Source organism: Alosa alosa, chromosome 24 (genome assembly GCF_017589495.1).
Source record: "Alosa alosa isolate M-15738 ecotype Scorff River chromosome 24, AALO_Geno_1.1, whole genome shotgun sequence".
Taxonomy (NCBI): domain Eukaryota; kingdom Metazoa; phylum Chordata; class Actinopteri; order Clupeiformes; family Clupeidae; genus Alosa; species Alosa alosa.
The window spans coordinates 3,806,015-3,823,732 of NC_063212.1; the positions used below are offsets into that span (position 1 = coordinate 3,806,015).

Genomic DNA, 17,718 nt, shown 5'->3' on the forward strand with positions numbered 1-17,718 from the left:
GGCAAGATTCGGTCAACAAACCCCACGCCGTTAAAAAATATCACTCGTATTTCCCCACCTGTCTCCGTTCAATCAAATTCCACATCTTTCTTATAAAATGCATTCCTTCATCTCTGACTTGTTTTGTAAATGCACTTCAAAACTAGCAGTTATGTTGGGAATGCTTGTCTGTTTTTTGCTATCCCACTGTAGCCTACTACGTAGCCTGTTTTGCCTTTTGAGGGCCTGGGAAAACTCTGGATTCCTCGCAACATCGTGTGAAATTTCGTGCCAAACTACGTCCTGATCACTGCTGTAGCCTAATTTATTGCCGAGCAAACACGTGGGAATAGTCCTCGAGAGCTGTAAAATAAGCCACAGCAACCATCCACACACATCTCGCGATGGGTAACACGCTTTTCCATTCTAGTCTATTGTGAGAGTTTTCCAGGTCTCGCGCGATTTCAGAAGTTTCCCACGCCTGTTGTTGTGGCGTCTGCCCTTTTCTCTCACTCTCTCTTACCCCCCTTCCTCTGTCTTCCTCACCCGCCCCCTTTCTCTCCTTCTCCCTCGTTCCTTCATCTCCAGTCTGCTGCTGTTGTCTCGGCGGCTAGTTGGTCTGGGAGAAAGGGATCTCGCGAGTGTTGGAGTTTTGGTGAGAGTTTGTGGAAGATGGCGCCTGTTGTGACAGGGTAAGTCTGAGATTCAGTGCTGCTGCTTCTGTTGGAGTTAAAGTAGATTTTAAGTACTCAGAGTTCAGTTGATGCCTTTGGTTAAAACATGTAACTCAGTGGGGATCTGTTTCTGATTTGGTGGTTATTTTTAAACAATGAGATGTGTTTTCTTTAAGTGAAATGTGTTGTCTGGTTTTCTTTGACTAACGTTACTCTCTAGTGTAGTGACTGTTGCTGTACCGCCGTGCCGTGTTGTGGCTTTTTGTACGAGCCCCAGCGCTAGTACGACTGCACGGGAGTTTGGGGCTAGCCAGCTAGCTTGTAGCTACCAGCGGTCTTTTTGTGCACCACCAGACAACGACACGAATAGAAATAGCCAGACTATATTGAGAGAGAAAAAATACCAATCCAGACTGCTTATTTTGGTAATAAAAATATATGAAGTAATATGATTCGAAAGCCCACGTATGATAACATACACAGGGTACATGGATCGCGGGGCTTTTAAAACATATTGTGGCTTTGTTCAAGATATTCATTTTGCCCTGTATTTGTATCGCTTCACTTCGGTTGCTTTGTATTATTGGCCAAATTGTAGACATATTGTAAGCGATAATACTGTAGGGCTGGTCACTATGTGTGGAGAAACTGTTTTGACATGCGTCTGTGTGTCCGTATGTAAGTGTTGTTTACCAAACAGTCCGGGTGGCTTCCCTTCGTCGCCCTCGCGGTGCAGACGAATGATTATTTAATGCCGAGTGCAACTAAGGACAGTAAATGCCTAGATGCCACCGAAAACAGAAGTGGTTGCGCATTGTGTAGATAAGTCCACAATTATTTTACAAACAGTTATTTTTTCATATGGAAAATATGCCACTACCTGGCATTAACTTGATGAATAATCAGACAAAGCTGAGCATTTTTTAAAAAAAATATGAAGCTTTAATTGTTGCCTGCATTCTAAGACGTCAAACTGCAGTGAGACACAGACAACTCGCTAGCATCTATAAATGATACACTTCTGCAATTTGGCATGCTAACGTTAATCGGAATTCATTTGTCACCGTTCGCTATTTGTACTCAGACAGAAAATAGCCTAACTAAGAATTTAACGCATTCTCTTCTATTTGTTTCTCCCCACTCAAGACTAACCCACTTTCTTTGACAGTAATTGCGCAACCGGGAGATTAAACCCCTAGAGTAATTCTTTGAAAGAAAAAGGCAGAAAGCCCCAGCGAGTTCCACGTCCCTTTCCGTGGTCTCTGTTTTAATTGGGTGTTTATAGCTAACCTTACAGTAGATCACTGGTCTGCTGTGGGAGTTGCTTATGAACACTTCGATGGTTGTATTTCGAGTGGTGTTGAAACCGCGCTGCAAATTTGTGAATTAAAAAAGAGGAAAAAATACAGGACAAATGTGGAATTTAAAACAATACTGCATCAGTCGACACAGATATTTTTTTGTTTATCTAGATAAAACGCTATAGCCAATGCCCCTCGCTGGGTATTGACAGTGAGCAGGTTTTCTGTTTTGCACAATTGGTAATCCTCATAGACAGCACAGTGGGTGACAGACACAGGGTTTTTTTTTTTAAGCCAGGGAGGGGTGTGAGTTGAGGGGAGGGCAAGGAGATGGCTGCTGTTCATTTTGGGGCTTTCCAGCATCCAGTGATGGTACTTGTCATCTCTGCTTTGACAGGGAAGCGAGAAACCGGTAGACTGGCCACCTGTCCAGATGATATTTACTGAGTCTGCCCCCCCAGCACACACCACGCACACTCCCTGTTCTCTTCTTAAATGAGAGGAAAAGGGAGGGTGTGTGTTAGGGGTAAATGAGAGGGTGCCATAAGGGCCCTTTATTAGCATAGTCAAAGGGTACTGTTGTGTCAACGGCTGGAGGCTACACGAGGAGAGAGGAAGGAGCGTCCCAGTCTCCATGCTACAGTTGAGCAAACCCAATCATGATGGGGGTCACCACCCCACCCCCAGCCCACCAGCTTCCAAGTTGTCTGAAGTGCAGACATTGGCAGTCGTGTGCAAGGGCCAGCACGGGCCGTCTGTGACCACCAAACCACAGGCCACCCCCTGCAGTGAGGCCTGCTAGATGCACTCCTCCGCACAGTACTCCTTGGTCCAGCCACCGGGGAGGGAGCCTGCTGGAATGTGACTGGTTGTTGGTGCACTATCACTGCACTGTTTGTGTGTGTGTGTGTGTGTGTGTGTGTTTGTGTATGTGCTTCAGACCTGTTCCAGAGGCACGTCTTTATCGGCAAGGTCGAGCCATGGTGGTCACACTTGACAGGTGCTTATTTTATGAAACCCATACTTGGGTTTATTATTGTGTCACTTGTGGTGTGTCCGAGTGTGTGTGTGAGTGTGCGTGTTTCTGTGCACTGTATGAATTTAGAAAATATCACCCAATATAAATTTTGTTGGTTTCTTCAGAAGAAGTCCATGCAAAGAAAGGAAATAGGATATTATGAAATAATGTTCCCACGAATTATTATGAAATAAAGGGTTCCCACGAGTCATGGAATTTTACATCTGACTTAGAGTGGGAAACCTGAATGTAAACGATTGTATTTATTTATTCTTTGTTGCCTCTTTCCACCTCGAATGTGGAGGTTTCATTGGTGGTCTGTGGCCCACCAATGCACTGTGCTAAACAGTTGTGTGCTGCTGATGACAATGATGACAATAATGCCATGTTTATTATTCATATTAGCCATTTAGTCATCTCCCCTGTTTTGTATTAAGTGGTGGACCTTTTCTTTCTTTCATAGCGTGGTTAGACATTTTTGGGGTTGGTTTGGGGGGGACAAATATTTGTAATTGCAAAATGCAGTTAGCAGGAAGCCTGTTTCAGATGGGTGGCATTGTTTTTTTCTCTACAGTCTAGGCTGTATTAAATATAAATCGGACACCAAATCCATCCGCCTGCTATGACTTCAATGAATGAGTTTTAGAAAGAGGCAGAGGGGCAGGGAGGACCATGACTTCTCACAGATGCATGTGGCACAGAGCTGGTCCCTAAAGTGGGCTACTAACCTGTCTCCTTCAGCCAGCCTGTTGTTATTCCAAGTTATTTGAGGTAACAGTATCAGGTGAGGCTGCTTATCTCTGCTGCAGTACACCTCTACAAATCCCGGATAGGAGAGAAGAAAGTGAGAGAAAGAGATAGTCTGCTGTAATCTTTGTTTTCTTTGATTGTAAAAAGCGTGAGGTGTGTGTGTGTGTGTGTGTGTGTGTGTGTGTGTGTGTGTGTGTGTGTGTGTGTGTGTGTGTGTGTGTGTTCGTTGGAGAGAGGGAGACTTAGAGAGAGTGTGAGTGTGTGTGGGTGTTGATTTGTCTCTGGGCTATCAGAGGGACATGCGGCTTTGGCGGTGTTGAAAGAAGCCCAGCCACACTGGGGAAACACTCTCCACATCACCTGTGATGATAAAGCCGTGAATCACTTATTTCAACACAATGCAGCCAAAGTCTTACCCCCAGGGAATGGGATTTGATATAACTTTCCTCTCTCTTTTTTCCCCTCCCTATTTCATTTTGTTTTTTAAACTTCATACTCTTTCATTGCCAAAGGAGTGCAAGTCAAAGATGGACACCACAAAGCCTGCCTGCTTAGGACATACAGGCTGAGGTGTGTGTGTGTGTGTACACGCGTGTGTGTTCACTCAAGGAGAGGGAAGTTCCCTGGAAAGAAAAGGTGAAAAGTGTTACAGGAGAAAAGTTCCCGAGGGGGCTCTCCTCTTCCCTAATACTGGTTATGAAAGGAAAAAGGGCTCAGTGTGTGTGTGTGTGGGGGAGGTGCCAGTGACCAAGTGCCAGTGACAGAGAGAGCAGAGAGAGGGAGGGGAGTTGAAAAAAGTTTGAGCAGCAGCAGCAGATGTGAGGGCTGGGGGGCCTGCTGGTGTTGAGTTAAAAGGGAGCACAAATGTGGCCTCACCCCTCCTGCCCCCGGGCCTGTTCCACACACAGGCACAGGTAGGGAGAAGGGCGTCAACAACAGATCACACACCCATTACACCTGACGGCTGGGCTACACATACTCTCTCTCTCTCTCACTCACACACACACACACACACACACACACACACACACACACGCAGAGGAACAACTGATTCACGCCAGCGCTGGGCACAGATTATACTTGTGTGTGTGTGTGTGTGGGTGATCACCCAGACACGTATCAGAATGCAAGTCTGGCTTTAAGGTTTGGAAGTGATCTCACGAGATGGGTGTTCTTGACTATCAGTGCCCCCATCCCCACACACAACTCAGAGAAAATAGCAACGTCAACGTTACCTGCATCATTTCCTAAGGCCCTGCCATGTGACTGCCAGCTTGAGTTGGTGAATGAGCTGCTGACACAATGTATTTTGATTTTCAGACAGATCACAACACACAGTGGACTTGCTTTGTTGAAGTGTTCGGACGTTTTTTAAGAGCGAATTGGATGGGTATACTAGATTCTTTGCCAGTAGATACACTCTTCAGGGCTTTGTTAGTGCAGACAAACAACTAGGCTCCCATGTCCCCCCTCAGAGCTACGGCTCATTGTGGTGGTCATGTGCCGAGTTTGGTGTGGTCCTTATTTTGCTGATTTGAAATGTGACAAGTTGTTTTTGTGGTTGGCCAAAAAAGACAGCCCGGTCTCTCCTCTCCCTCTCCCTCTCCCTCAAAAAAGACAGCCCGGTCTCTCCTCTCCTCTCCTCTCCCTCAAAAAAGACAGCCCGGTCTCTCCTCTCCCTCTCCTTTTAGGTCTCTCTCCCTTTACTTCTCTCTCTCTTTCCCCCTCAAGACTAGGTCCAGGGCACACACCACACGAATAGCACTCCGAATGAAAAGGCAATTTTTTTTCTTTGAGTAATTTGGCTTGGTCCCTTTTCAGTTTGGCACATTGATTGTGCTGGTCTCCTGCCTGTGTGTGTGTGTGTGTGTGTGTGTGTGCACTTTTGCACTTTTGAACATTTATACTAGGATTTGCAGAACAGGGGGTCTGCTGTCTGTTTGAATTTACACTATTGTATGGTACGGTTTCCCGCTTAGCCTATTTGTTTGTGAGAACTATGTGAGTAGTTATCCAAATCATGCAGGCATGTCATTACTGTTGTGCATGAATATTGCCAGCTAATGTCGTTGTGGATCCCCATGAAATACAAGCATGGACAATGAATGGTAACCAGAAATGTTCGAGTTTCTTACAGTGCTCTTCATTGTTATAGGACTTGGCATGCGTGATGTATGGGGCACTAAAAAAGGCGGATGAAAGTACAAATGTTGTTTTGTGGGTGCCCTCTTCCTCTTTAAGAGTTTCCTCGTTCATAAACCATTCCTGTTGGTCGTGATTACGGCATGACCAAGGGAACTTGTCTTTCTTTGTTGTCAGCAAATTTTTGCGCTCCCCCTCGACATTCAGGATGCTTCATTCAGAAAAAAAAAACTAAGTGCCCCCTCCCACTCTCGTTCTGTTTTAGATTTGGTTTCATTCAGTGAACTTCCAACCAAAGTGCTCTGTGTTGCAATCTTTATGGGCAGAGGCTAAAAGCAACAAGCAGTCAAAAACTTGCTTGCGAGCCTTGCAATGTGTTTCTGCTACAGTTTCCCTTGCAAGTTGTGGCGGGTTCCCTTGGGTTCAGGATCATGAACTGACTAACTCTCTCTCTCTCTCCTTCTCTCCTTCTACCTTCTCTTGTGGACTAGTGTTTTCTCAATAGACGGGTTAATGTGGGCCTGAGTGGTTAATTAAAATTGAGATAAGTCTGAGTGCTCGAAAAGTTTTGCAGGAGAGGTTGACCCAGCTGTGGAAAACATGCCAGTAAGAAAAAGAAAAAAAAGAAGAAAAAAATTAGGACCGTTTTGTGATTCTTTTGGACAGAAAAATGGCCCCTTGTTGATGAATTGTTTGTTTTGGCTGAAAATAGGGAGGCCCCCATGGTGTAGAGTGTCGTTGAGTGACAGAATAAACCTGATGGAATCAGGAAGGTAATCAGCAAAACGTGAATGCTTTTTTAAAGGCAGGCCAATGGATGTGAGCAAATTGTATGCAAACTTAATGCAGGATCTTTCTTTCTTCCTTTTGTTCTCTTCGGAACTGTTTCACTGGAAACTGCAAGAGGAGAGTGCGTCAGAATGCGATACTGTAACAGCTGGGGCGTTGCTTGGTCTGTGTACGCAGGGCAGGTTAGAAGGCACTGAAGGAACTGAATGGGGGTAGTAAATGAGTTCATCTTCTGATTCTTTAAAACCCATCTCACCTTCTCACCCATCCGCACTCCTCAGTGGAAAGAGTGAAGGCTTAAGCTTAGTTAGTGGTGCATTGTAGCCAAATACAACATCCTTCAAAGAGATCTGTCCCTTAACTCGCCTGAGAACCTATCCAATCTCTGTCCCTTCAATTTGCTCAACCAGCTCAAGTCTGAATATGGTTTTGTTCTTGCCCTTATCTAATCTCTCCTCTGCAGGCTTCTCCCTCTCTCTCTCTCTCTTTTTCTAGTTTTCCCTCGTTCTTTTGTGTGTCACATCCAGTCTATTCACCAGCGTGCACACTTTGTATGTCTTGTTCTGAGCCAGATCAGTAATTATAGGGTGGAAGTGAGTAGAGGGTGGCCAGACCAGACTAGACAGACAGATCATCCTCTGCTGCGCTGGGGACTTCCACCGAGTGACCTAGTGCAATCCCTCAGAGACCAGGGGGAGACGTCAGAGGACAAATCCAGAGACCAGATCAGTCCTGAAGAGAGAGAAAGAGAAGAGCAGAGAAGGGCAGGGCCATGGCCTTCAAACTTCTTAAGGTTCGAAGCCTCAAAGTCACTTTGAGAGGGGGATAAAATTGCACATCACCAATTAGGGTACTCCAGAGACTGTTGTTTGCAAGAAAAGACATTTGCATTGAGACCTTTTTGTGGTCTGACTTTAAAGCACTATCTACTAGATAGTGAGGCCATCCTTAAAAATATTTTCGTTTGCCGTAACCCGACCGACCCTGTCAATTTAGAACCGACCCAAATATTTATTTTTTTCCCCTTTTTAGTCCGACCGACTTGCGGTTGTAAACTTCATGTTAATACCGAATTTTTTTTACTCTAAACAACCAATACAAATGCAATAAAATAATATTTCTTTTTTAGTAGGCCCAAGTATTGTGAATATAAATTGCCTACATGCAAGCGTGGCTCACTTAAAAAAAAAAAAACCTGTGGCGTCATCTCTACACCATTGGTTTTAGCCTCACGATGTCACACTATGGCCTACGCTTTCGTTTCATTCACACAAACTGATAGCGCTTTTACTTGGCACTAAGTTCTGGAAGAACTGTGGCCAGATCTTTTCTCATCCCTCCTCCCCTAGTCTAACGATGACCGTGGTCGAGAGAAATTGGTTGAAATTGGTTGTGGTCTATTCAGCATTTCTCAAAATATGGGTCCGCAACATGGAGACTGCTGGTCCATGAGTCGTGGAGTGAAATTAGGCCCGGTGCTTCATCTGATAATTTGCTGCGCTGATCAAGAAACCGGCGGATCGATTTTAAAAAAAAGAAAACAAGCGTTTCTGCTATCGATGTCATTAAACATGGAGCCCTACAATTAAGTGGTGGTATGAGCATTCATTCAGTCTTGGCGTCTGTAATGAGAGAAACTGAAACTAATTCGATAGCGTTGGTATCAAAGCTCCTTCAACCTGTTGGAAGGCTATTTATTTATTTAACAAAACTTAATAGAACGGCGTTGTTTTTTTGGAACTTCCTTAGAAACAGAGCAGAGACTGTATAATACACTGTATAGCATTGAGTATTGTATAGTCAAATTTCAATATAACGTGGCCAAGAGCTATTGTAGCCTTCTTTCTGGGTACATGTAGATGAGCCCTTTGACCCAAAAGTCTGCCATGACCGGGCCTCAGGTCAAAGAAGTTTGAGAAAGGCTGGTCTATATAACCTGCATCAGAATGAGGTTTGCAATGGTGCGCCCTGAAGGCGCGGGTTGAAGACCCAAATTACGCCCACGATATGCACATTTGTGTAAATTCATTCCTACGTAATCACCATGACCAAAATTGTACTTTTTTTTTTACTTTGAATCTTGAAAAAAAAAAAAATATTGACCTACCTACCGACCCATTTTTAAATTTTTTTGGCTGTTACTGCAAACAAAAATATTTTTAAGGATGGCCTGACCACTTATTTGCCTTGTGCTGCCTTTGAGTGGCAAAAATGTTCACACACAGCAAAGACTGCCCTCTGTCAATGAGAACATAGGCTACATTCTGCTGCTAGCACGATGCGGATATAGGGGCCGTGCAGATAAACCAAACATAAACAAAGCAGGGCTAGCTTATCATTTTCACACTACTATTGCTCACCAGAGCCAATACCTTATCTACTTCTAATCAAAAACGTGCTTAATTAATAGCCTACAGTGTTTCCCACAGAATTTGATTGAATTTGTGGGGGGGGGGGGGGTGCTAAGATTGTCTTGGTAGTGTATAGGTCTAATTGAGTGCCTGTCACTTTAAGAAGTTTGTGAGGAAACCCTTGCTAGTAACACAGTTAGGCTGTTGATGTGTGGATGCAATTCATAACATTGTCTACCTAGTTAGTTAAAATAAAGGAAATTTAATAGCAATTTAGCCCGCCGTCTTCTATGCAATGCTTCTATGTGGCAACAACAATCCTTCAACAATTGTTAAATGCACATGCAGAGGAGGGGCAGCGGGCTCGTTACGAGATGGGGTGGGGCAAGGGAATGGCTGCGTGCGTAAAAAGCGCAGCTCAATGAAAGGATTTTGATCTTATCTTTAATTTAAATAGTACAACATAGAACATCAATGTGTAGCGGTCGGTTTTGATTTCGTGGCGCCCCGCCACAGATTAGTCAACGTATGGGAAACACTAGCCTAGCTTGCAAATGACACTGGTATTGTCAGTCCTCAGTCTTTTGGTTGTGGAAGAAAGCGAGGTTGAGGAGAAAAAAATTATTATTAGATCCAGTTATCCAGAGGATAAATACTAACTACCACAATTGTGTACCCTTTAGGGCTGGGATAAACGATTATTTTTTAAACAATTAATCTAGCCATTATTTATTCGATGCATCGATTAATCGATTCATTTTTTCAGTCCGATTCGATTTCGAATATCTCCCCATTAACTGACTAATAGCAATTTATACATGTTGATTTATATATATCTGAATGAAAAAACATGAATTCCTTAACATTGCAATACATGTTTATTGCTCTTAAAATTCCAAAATAAAATACAAGTGCAAAGTCATGCATTCTTAGTCAGAGGTAGCATTGAATAAAGTTCAGTAGTGTATAGGTCTAATTGAGTGCCTGTCACTTTAAGACGTTCGTGAGGGAACCCTTGCAAATCCTTGCGGATTTAATAGCAATTTAGTCAGCTGTGTTCTATGCAATGCTTCTATGTGGCAACAACAATCGTGAATATTTTGTGTTAAATGCACATGCAGAAGAGTCGCAGCGGGCTCATTACGAGAGAGAGCGGGCGGGGCAGGGAAAGGCTGCGTGCGTAAAAAGTGCAGCTCAATGAAAGGATTTATCTTATCTTTTAATTTAAATAGTACAACATAGAACATCAATGTGTAACGGTCGGTTTTGATTTCATGGCGCCCCACCACAGATTAGTCAACGTATGGGAACCACTGAAGGTGTAAAATTCAAAATATTTGGCAGCACGCATTTTGGGTCTGACAAATCGACGCGCATATTTTGCGTCGACGCGTTGTCCCAGCCCTAGTACCCTTACGAGAACATTACACTGTGCTTCTAAGCAGCAAGTAAGAAAGCTAAATAGCCAATCAGAATAACCCGTTTTCCTACGGCGTCGTCTAATACAAGATGATAGCGGTCTGTCGTGTTGCCGGTGTGCCAGTTTGTCTGGTGATCATGTTGACTCGTGACATTTTGTATAAAATCACTGCAAAAGCAAAAAGTAGTATGGTTGCCAGATAGTAAAACAGTCATGATTTACAAACATTCAGTTATCCATTGCTATGATAAATGTAATGTCGTTTGACACAATAAGCTGTGTCACTGTCACATCACAACATGAGCATTTATTTTATTTCAGTAAAACACGATGAATTGTTTATTTGCCCATTCTGGCAGAGTTGTAATGCCTCATGGTATGAAGGCCAAATAAATCTGCCATTGAGCTTTTCGTGAGAGGTTTGAGGCCCACACGCGACGCTGATAATTATGTTTCTGCATTATAATGTGTGATTTTCTGTCCCCAAAACTGAATTGGGGTCTTGTCAGTTTGTTGCTCATAATATAAGTTTTGCTATGTTAGGCAATCGAGCATTTTTGTTTCAAGGCTTGCATTTACAGTTTAGGCTAGCCTATGTTAATATCACCAGATAAGATGAGCGTATATTTCTCACTTATTATACGGCTCTTCACAATGCTAGTAGTACACTCCATTGACTTGAATGGGATTTTCCAATGTTCTACAGTAAAATATATTCATGTAGGTAGGTAGATAGATAGATAGATACTTTATTGATCCCCAAGGGGAAATTCAAGGGTAATGTAATTACCGCTGTCAATGGCAACAGGTTTTGTGCTTCTGATTTACATCTTTCATACCACTCCGCAAGTAGTCCGGTCACTTCTTGCAATGGAACTTCATTAAAAAGTGAAAGCAGACGGTTGATCAGCTGTGTTCTAAAGCAGTGGTTCTCAACCTTTTTTCAGTGATGTACCCCCTGTGAAATATTTTTTCAGCCAAGTACCCCCTAACCAGCGCAAAGCATTTTTAGTTGAGAGAAAAAAAGTGCACTGTGACATCCGTGTCTAATTTATTTAACTTTGGAACCACGACTCCATCCATAAACTTCAACCACGACTCCATCGTTTGAGTTTTGGCAGTGAATGACAGGTGATGGCGGGTGGCATGTGACAGGTTGGGTCGAACCATCCTGGTATGGGGGGACTCTGGGTTTTAAAGATAATGAAATTGAAAAGCCTACTGAAATATAATTGTATTAACTTATATTTTCCTGAAATATTTATTAAATAATTGTTTTTAAAGTATTTTTGCATGGATTCTACTTTTTAAATCTATGTATATTTTAACCATAAGCTGTTTTTAGGGCATTTCCACTACCTTCAGCACTTTGCGTCAATCGGGTTCTAAGGGTTAAAATCTCACGTACCCCCTGGAGTGCCTTGACGTACCCCATTTGAGAACCACTGTTCTAAAGAATGTTGATGCTGCCAAATGTTGATGCTGCCTTACTTATGTTACCCTTTGTTATCAGAGGTTATAATTGCAATATCCTTTTGTAAACCACCATTCTCTGGTAGATAGCAGTGGCGTAATGGGATATGAAACCAGCGTGTCTTTTGCGTTCAGTTTATTTGCATTCAGTCATTGAGACTCATGGTTCGAACCCCATCAAAATCTCCGTTGCTTTAATTTGTTTTTTTTTTTTTTATTTCTTTCAGTTCACATTTTGTATTGTGTGTGTACAATGCTGAAGTGGACATTCATTAGACGTGATATGTACGTTTTTTCGGCGAGATCCATTATGTTGTCCGACTTAACAAACACCAGAGGCGGAGGCAGAGCAGAGCTCTTTTAAGAACTATGTAGGAAGGGCCTTGTTGAATATTTACTGATTACGCAAATATCACCAGTCAACATATGCACCAGACAAAAACTGGCACACCGCACAGATTGGAGCCATGCACAATGACTGGCCAGACGTTCGACCGTTCGGCTAGGTCGGTAAGGCTGATTGCTATGTAGTGTATGCTCTCTGGTTAATGTGTGTGTTAATAGGCAAAACCATAACCTTGCTGTTGCTACTGCTGCTTGCTCTATCAGTAGTAAACATGTTCATGCAGATCACCAGGGAAGAGTTTCCCAAACATTTATCATGGCACAACACCACAATATTCAAATTCAAATTGACTTGAAAGGACATGCTGTAATGAAGGCTGACTGTTGAGTCACCCTGTACTGTCTGTGTTGGGCTTTATACACCGTAAAGAGTACTGCTTAGTGAACTAGCTCGTGCATTCTGTAATCTGCAATTGTGAGATGTGGATTTGCACCAGCCCGATTTGAACAGATGTTATAGTGGCAGATGCTTGTTTCATTTCTCCACACTGTCTTGAGGGATCGCAGGGCATCGATGATGTAGTCGTGTGTCCTTCTTGACTTTTTAGTATTTAGCCAGGAGGAAGTGTAACTCTGTTAGTTTGGTTGAGACCATCAACTCTGGGTTTGGTCAGTGAGGTAGATATCGGAATTTTGCAGCTGGTTGATATTGGAGATGCCTATCCTGGTCAGGGCATACTCTGCCAAAGGGAGGCAATAGGTTCCCGTTCCACCGAGTAAAGAAATAGGCTGGTCTGCTCATGGGACTGTTGGGTGACTCAGTGGTCACAAGTCAGAGAGGACCAAAGTCAATCGCTATACTTCAAAGACATAGAGTTCTTTTGGATGGGCTTTGGTGTCAGAACATGAATTTCATGAGTTTCATGGATGTTCTTAGAGATCGTGGAGTCTTTTTGGGTTGAGTGAGGTGTGCTTGTTGACTGTCACATGTTTCAACACAAACTGACTGTGCCTGGGGGGTATTCCAAAATTGGTTGTTTAGTAGTAGTACTTGAAGTGTTCAACCTCCTAAGGGCCCTAAGTCTTCTTTGTCTGAAGAATCAAAGCCTAGGGTTGTTCTTTTGGAGCTTTAGGCCTACTTGTAACACAGGTTAGTCTCTAAACCACATACTTTGAATTCCCCACCTCCCTGTTCACTTGCTGGATGGAGCCCTGCGTCTTACCAAACCAATCAAAGCGATACTGATGAGGATGGAGTGATTTGCTGGCTTGTTTTATTTTGAGCACAGGGTAAGATAGAAACCAGCCAGAGACAACTAGACAGACAGACAGACAGGCAGGCAGACAAAGGAGGGACGCTCCCTTTCTGTCGCTCTTTCTCTCATCCTGTAAGGTCATCAGACTTGGAGGCGTGGAAGAAGAAAGTGATAGAGGTGAAAAATAGGGGAACGAGAAGCGCCAGTTAAATGTTTTTTTTCCCTCTGCCATTACAGCAACACAGAAACCAGACAGCGGGTTAGAGGTGACACCGACTCTGCAGTACAGCTACACCCCAAGCTTGTGCTCCCTCCCCTGCCCACTCCCCCACACACTGCCCCCCACTCCTTCCCTTGCTTTCATTGGCGGCTGTGGATCACAAGTGGGCTAAAGGTCACTGAGATTTTGAAGCGTCTGAGTTTTCACTTTTTTTGCCTGTTTTTTCTTCTCTTTCCCTCTCTCTCTATCTCTCTCTCACTCTCACACACACACTCTCTATTTCTATCCCTTCTCATTTTTTCCCTTTGTTCAGGCCACCACTCACTGGAAATCTTACTCTTTCGCTTTCCTCTCACCTCCTTTAATGTCAGCTGTGGTACAGCCGCACACTATTCAAGGCTGTGGATGAAAGGGTGGGAGGTTGCAAGCGCAGGTCTGCGATGAGTAATTTAAAAGGGGGGGGGGCGGGGGGCACTGAATTAAAATATGAAGCGGCATGTTTATAAAAGCCTTGACTTGGGAAAGAAATAATGGCTATTATGTGGGATTCTTGCGCAACAGAATTGTAAGAATTGACTAATGAGTTGTGTGGGTGTTTCAGGCAGTGGGACTTATTTGATAAGGTGTGCGTGTGTGTGTCAAGAGGTGGTGGTGTGTGTGTGTGTGTGTGTGTGTGTGTCGAGGGGTGGTTGTGTGTGTGTGTGTGTGTGTGTGTGTGTGTGTTGTGCATGGGGGTGGAGATGGGTGGTTTTGGCAGAATTGTTGTGTGCGCTCTGACCCACCACCTCCAGCCCCCTGTACCCCTACACCCCCCTTCAATTCATCCTGCTCCTTCTCTCCAGTGGCCATGAGTCATTGCTCCTCTGCAGCCAAATTGAGAGGGAGGAGCGAGTGAGAGAGGAGGGGGAAAAAGCAGGTCATTGGGGGTGCAAGATACAAAAACAGATCATCAACTATTTACTCACAGCATGGCTTTTCTTCTCTCTCTCTCATCAGACTAGCAAATTGGATAGAGTCAAAAGTTAACACACCTATAATAGGATTCAGTCAATTTAGTTTGACACACAAGTTGCTTTCTGATATCCCACTAAGTTGTTTGTCTTGGGTAGATATCAGGATATTATAGATATCAGGATTTCATAGCAAGGACCCGTTTTTCATTTGTGAATGAGATGGTGGGAGAGCTAGCACTAACTTAACAGGACACAGTGAAGACTGTTGACGTTTCTGAGAGGGAAAGATAAATGAGTTTGGAAACAGAGAGTGACTGATGCACAGTAAGTGCTGGCACATAATTGGTTAAAAGCAATGTTGTGGTCAGTTACATACGAATCAAAGCAAAGCCAACCCAGGCTTGGAACTATTTTGATGGCTCAGAGAAAACATAGTAAATAAAAAAGCTTTTAGCTCAACCACTTGTGAAGTGAAAGCGCCACATAGAGAAAAGTGGTAAGCAATGAATGTTGCCCCCAAAACTGGCCCACAACAGCATGTTTGGAAACAGTCAAGACTCTTCTCTTGCAAAGATGGCTCACACGTGGTCTTTAAACAAACGCAGAGCATCAGACCCAGGCCCAGAGACTTTACCAGAGAAGCACTAGTGTAATTCTCTCAGCCCTGGGGTACATCACCATGGTTGGTAGCAGTGCATTCTTGCTGCATATGGAAAGAAGCATCCCAAGTCCAACAATTCTGAGGCAAAATCCACACAAGTCTACCACATGTGCACCTCTTGCTCGAGCTTGAAAACATGATCACATGATTGCCAGTCGGACACCTCCAATGAGAGCGAGCCACTGCTCAGCTGTGGGAGGACACAATCAAAGTGTCGGCCAATGGAATGCAAGCCAGACAGATGGAGGAGTGTCAGTGCTCGCCAATCAAATTAGTGCCCATTGGAACAGGTGGGCTTGGCTAATGAGTTTATTTCAGAGAGATTGACAAGTGTTTTAAGCACACACATATGCTCCAGCTAGAGAGAGATGTGGCATGAAGGAACCCACCTCGGGGTAGCTGGGGGCCCAGTCCTCTTTGAGTGGGGCCACTTTGTGTAATTAGCAGATTACCACTAGACCCTTAAAAATACCTCTTTTGTGTCATCCTGGCGTTCCAATTTGAACACAAGTACCTTCGGAGTACAAAAATTGGAGCACGTTTCTTTCAGATGTTGCCCATCCCTTGGGTAGTGAAGCCCTAAGGTGTTTAAGGTACAATTCTCAGAAGACCTTTGATTTTCAGTGGTGTAAGATAGGAAAGTTGTAAAGGCAGTGACCTTTCTTTCGTTGAAAGTGAACATATCTTCATCGTCAGGAAGACCTTTTAGTGTCAGCAACCAGGCCTCAAAAGACAAAAGGTCTAAACAGTACTTTGTTCATTTATGCAAAATATATCTTCTGTTTATCTTTGCAGTTGCCAAAAATATACTTTTAAGGTTTTAAATAATTGCTTTTAAATGGTAGATAAGGAATTAACAAATCGTCCTTGTTGCACAATACACCCTCAAGCACACATCACCAAGTTGTTAATGTAATAATGATATCCCGCCAGATGTGACCCTGCCACAACACATCATTAATCTGTCTATGGAGATACAAATCTGACAAACCTCCAGTTTGTCCAAAGTGCTTTATTTCAGATCATATCACTGCCTCCCTCTTTCTGCCTGCTGCAGTGTCCAGGTGGACTCATTCCATTTCAGCCTGCTCATCAACCTCGGAATAATGTAACAGAGGTGATTGTGTATTCTGAATGGACGTGGAATTGGTCGGTTGGGATTTTTACTCTCAGTGGGTCTTAGCTTCCACTGTGCTCTGATCTGATTTGACTTGGTTTCTCTGGTTTTGTGGTTCCAGATCTCATTGGCCCCTGGAGTCCCAAACATGCGGTTTATATCTTTTAGTCCTTTTTTTTTTTTCTTTTACCAGTCCAAAATAAGTTTTCCAAAATAGGATAAAAATGTCTTTTGCTTGTTTAACTGCAGACAGGAGACTCTAGAGTGTGCAGAAAGGAGCTCTTGTGCTTGCTGAAGGTGGAAGCTGAAAGCTGTGCATAAGTGAGAGGATGTCCGTTCTTTTTTTTATACTGGAGAGACATGAGGCACAGAAGAGCACCAAGACTTCCTCTTCAAGCTTTCTCTCTGTCTCTCTGGGCTCTCTGGGGAAAAAATATAGTCTAGAATGTATTGCTGTGGTTTCAGATGAAATGTATACATTAAACATCTTTGCTCAGCTTGCTTAGCCACAGAAGCATTTGCTTGATCGGTATTTTTTCAGATTTTCTGCTTTTTAAGAAACCTCAGAATTGGATGGACTAGGCTACCACTTTTTCATTCACTTTCTTTATACACTACATTTTACTTGCTGGATTGCTCTCTGCTTCCCCTCTACCTGCACTGTATACATTATGTATAGCTTAATGCATTACAGGATACTGTACAAGTGTATGGACATCTGTGTGCACTCGCAAGTGTGTTTGTGTAATTGTTTTAGGCTTGTCTCCAACAGCCGTGCCAAACGACTCCCTCGAAAGCCCCAAACAGAGCTCCAGAGGGGTTTCACTTGATGTTGAAAGTGGTCAGAGCAGGCACGAGAGATTTCTCCAGTGTTTTCCCTGTCATTAAACTCTCCCCATGTCAGATGGAACTGGCGCTCCAGGCGCAGCCAGAATCATGCGTTCCTCCCTGGCCTGAGGCCTGAGGCTGACTCAACCCAACCCAAAGCCTGCGTAGCCCAGCAGAGCCCAACCCAACCCTCACTGAGCCAGCACCAGTGGCTTGGTCCCTCACACTGCATGCACCCCCAAAACGAAGTGCCCGACCTCCGTGCCTTGAGAGGGGCTATGTTGGGGCCGGTGCATGGCCTGAATTTATGGTTTCCCTATTCACTCCATTTCCTCGCTGTGTTTCTTTGTACGCTATCCAGGTTGTCATTTTTCATCCAGACATAGCTCACGGGTAACAGGCAAGCCTCTCTCTCTCTCTCTCTCTCTCTCTCTCTCTCTC

At 43.8% G+C, this 17,718-nt stretch overlaps 1 protein-coding gene across 1 annotated transcript in view; it reads left to right on the forward strand.

Moving 5' to 3' along the window:
• Positions 1-531: 531 nt before the first annotated feature.
• The window catches only part of rbpjb (recombination signal binding protein for immunoglobulin kappa J region b), a 70,552-nt gene continuing 53,365 nt past the window's right edge, over positions 532-17,718 (forward strand). Inside the window, exon 1 of the mRNA XM_048236156.1 lies at positions 532-671. Within this exon, the coding sequence (XP_048092113.1) occupies positions 652-671 (20 nt within the window). The 5' untranslated portion in view covers positions 532-651. The remainder of the gene's footprint in view (positions 672-17,718) is intronic.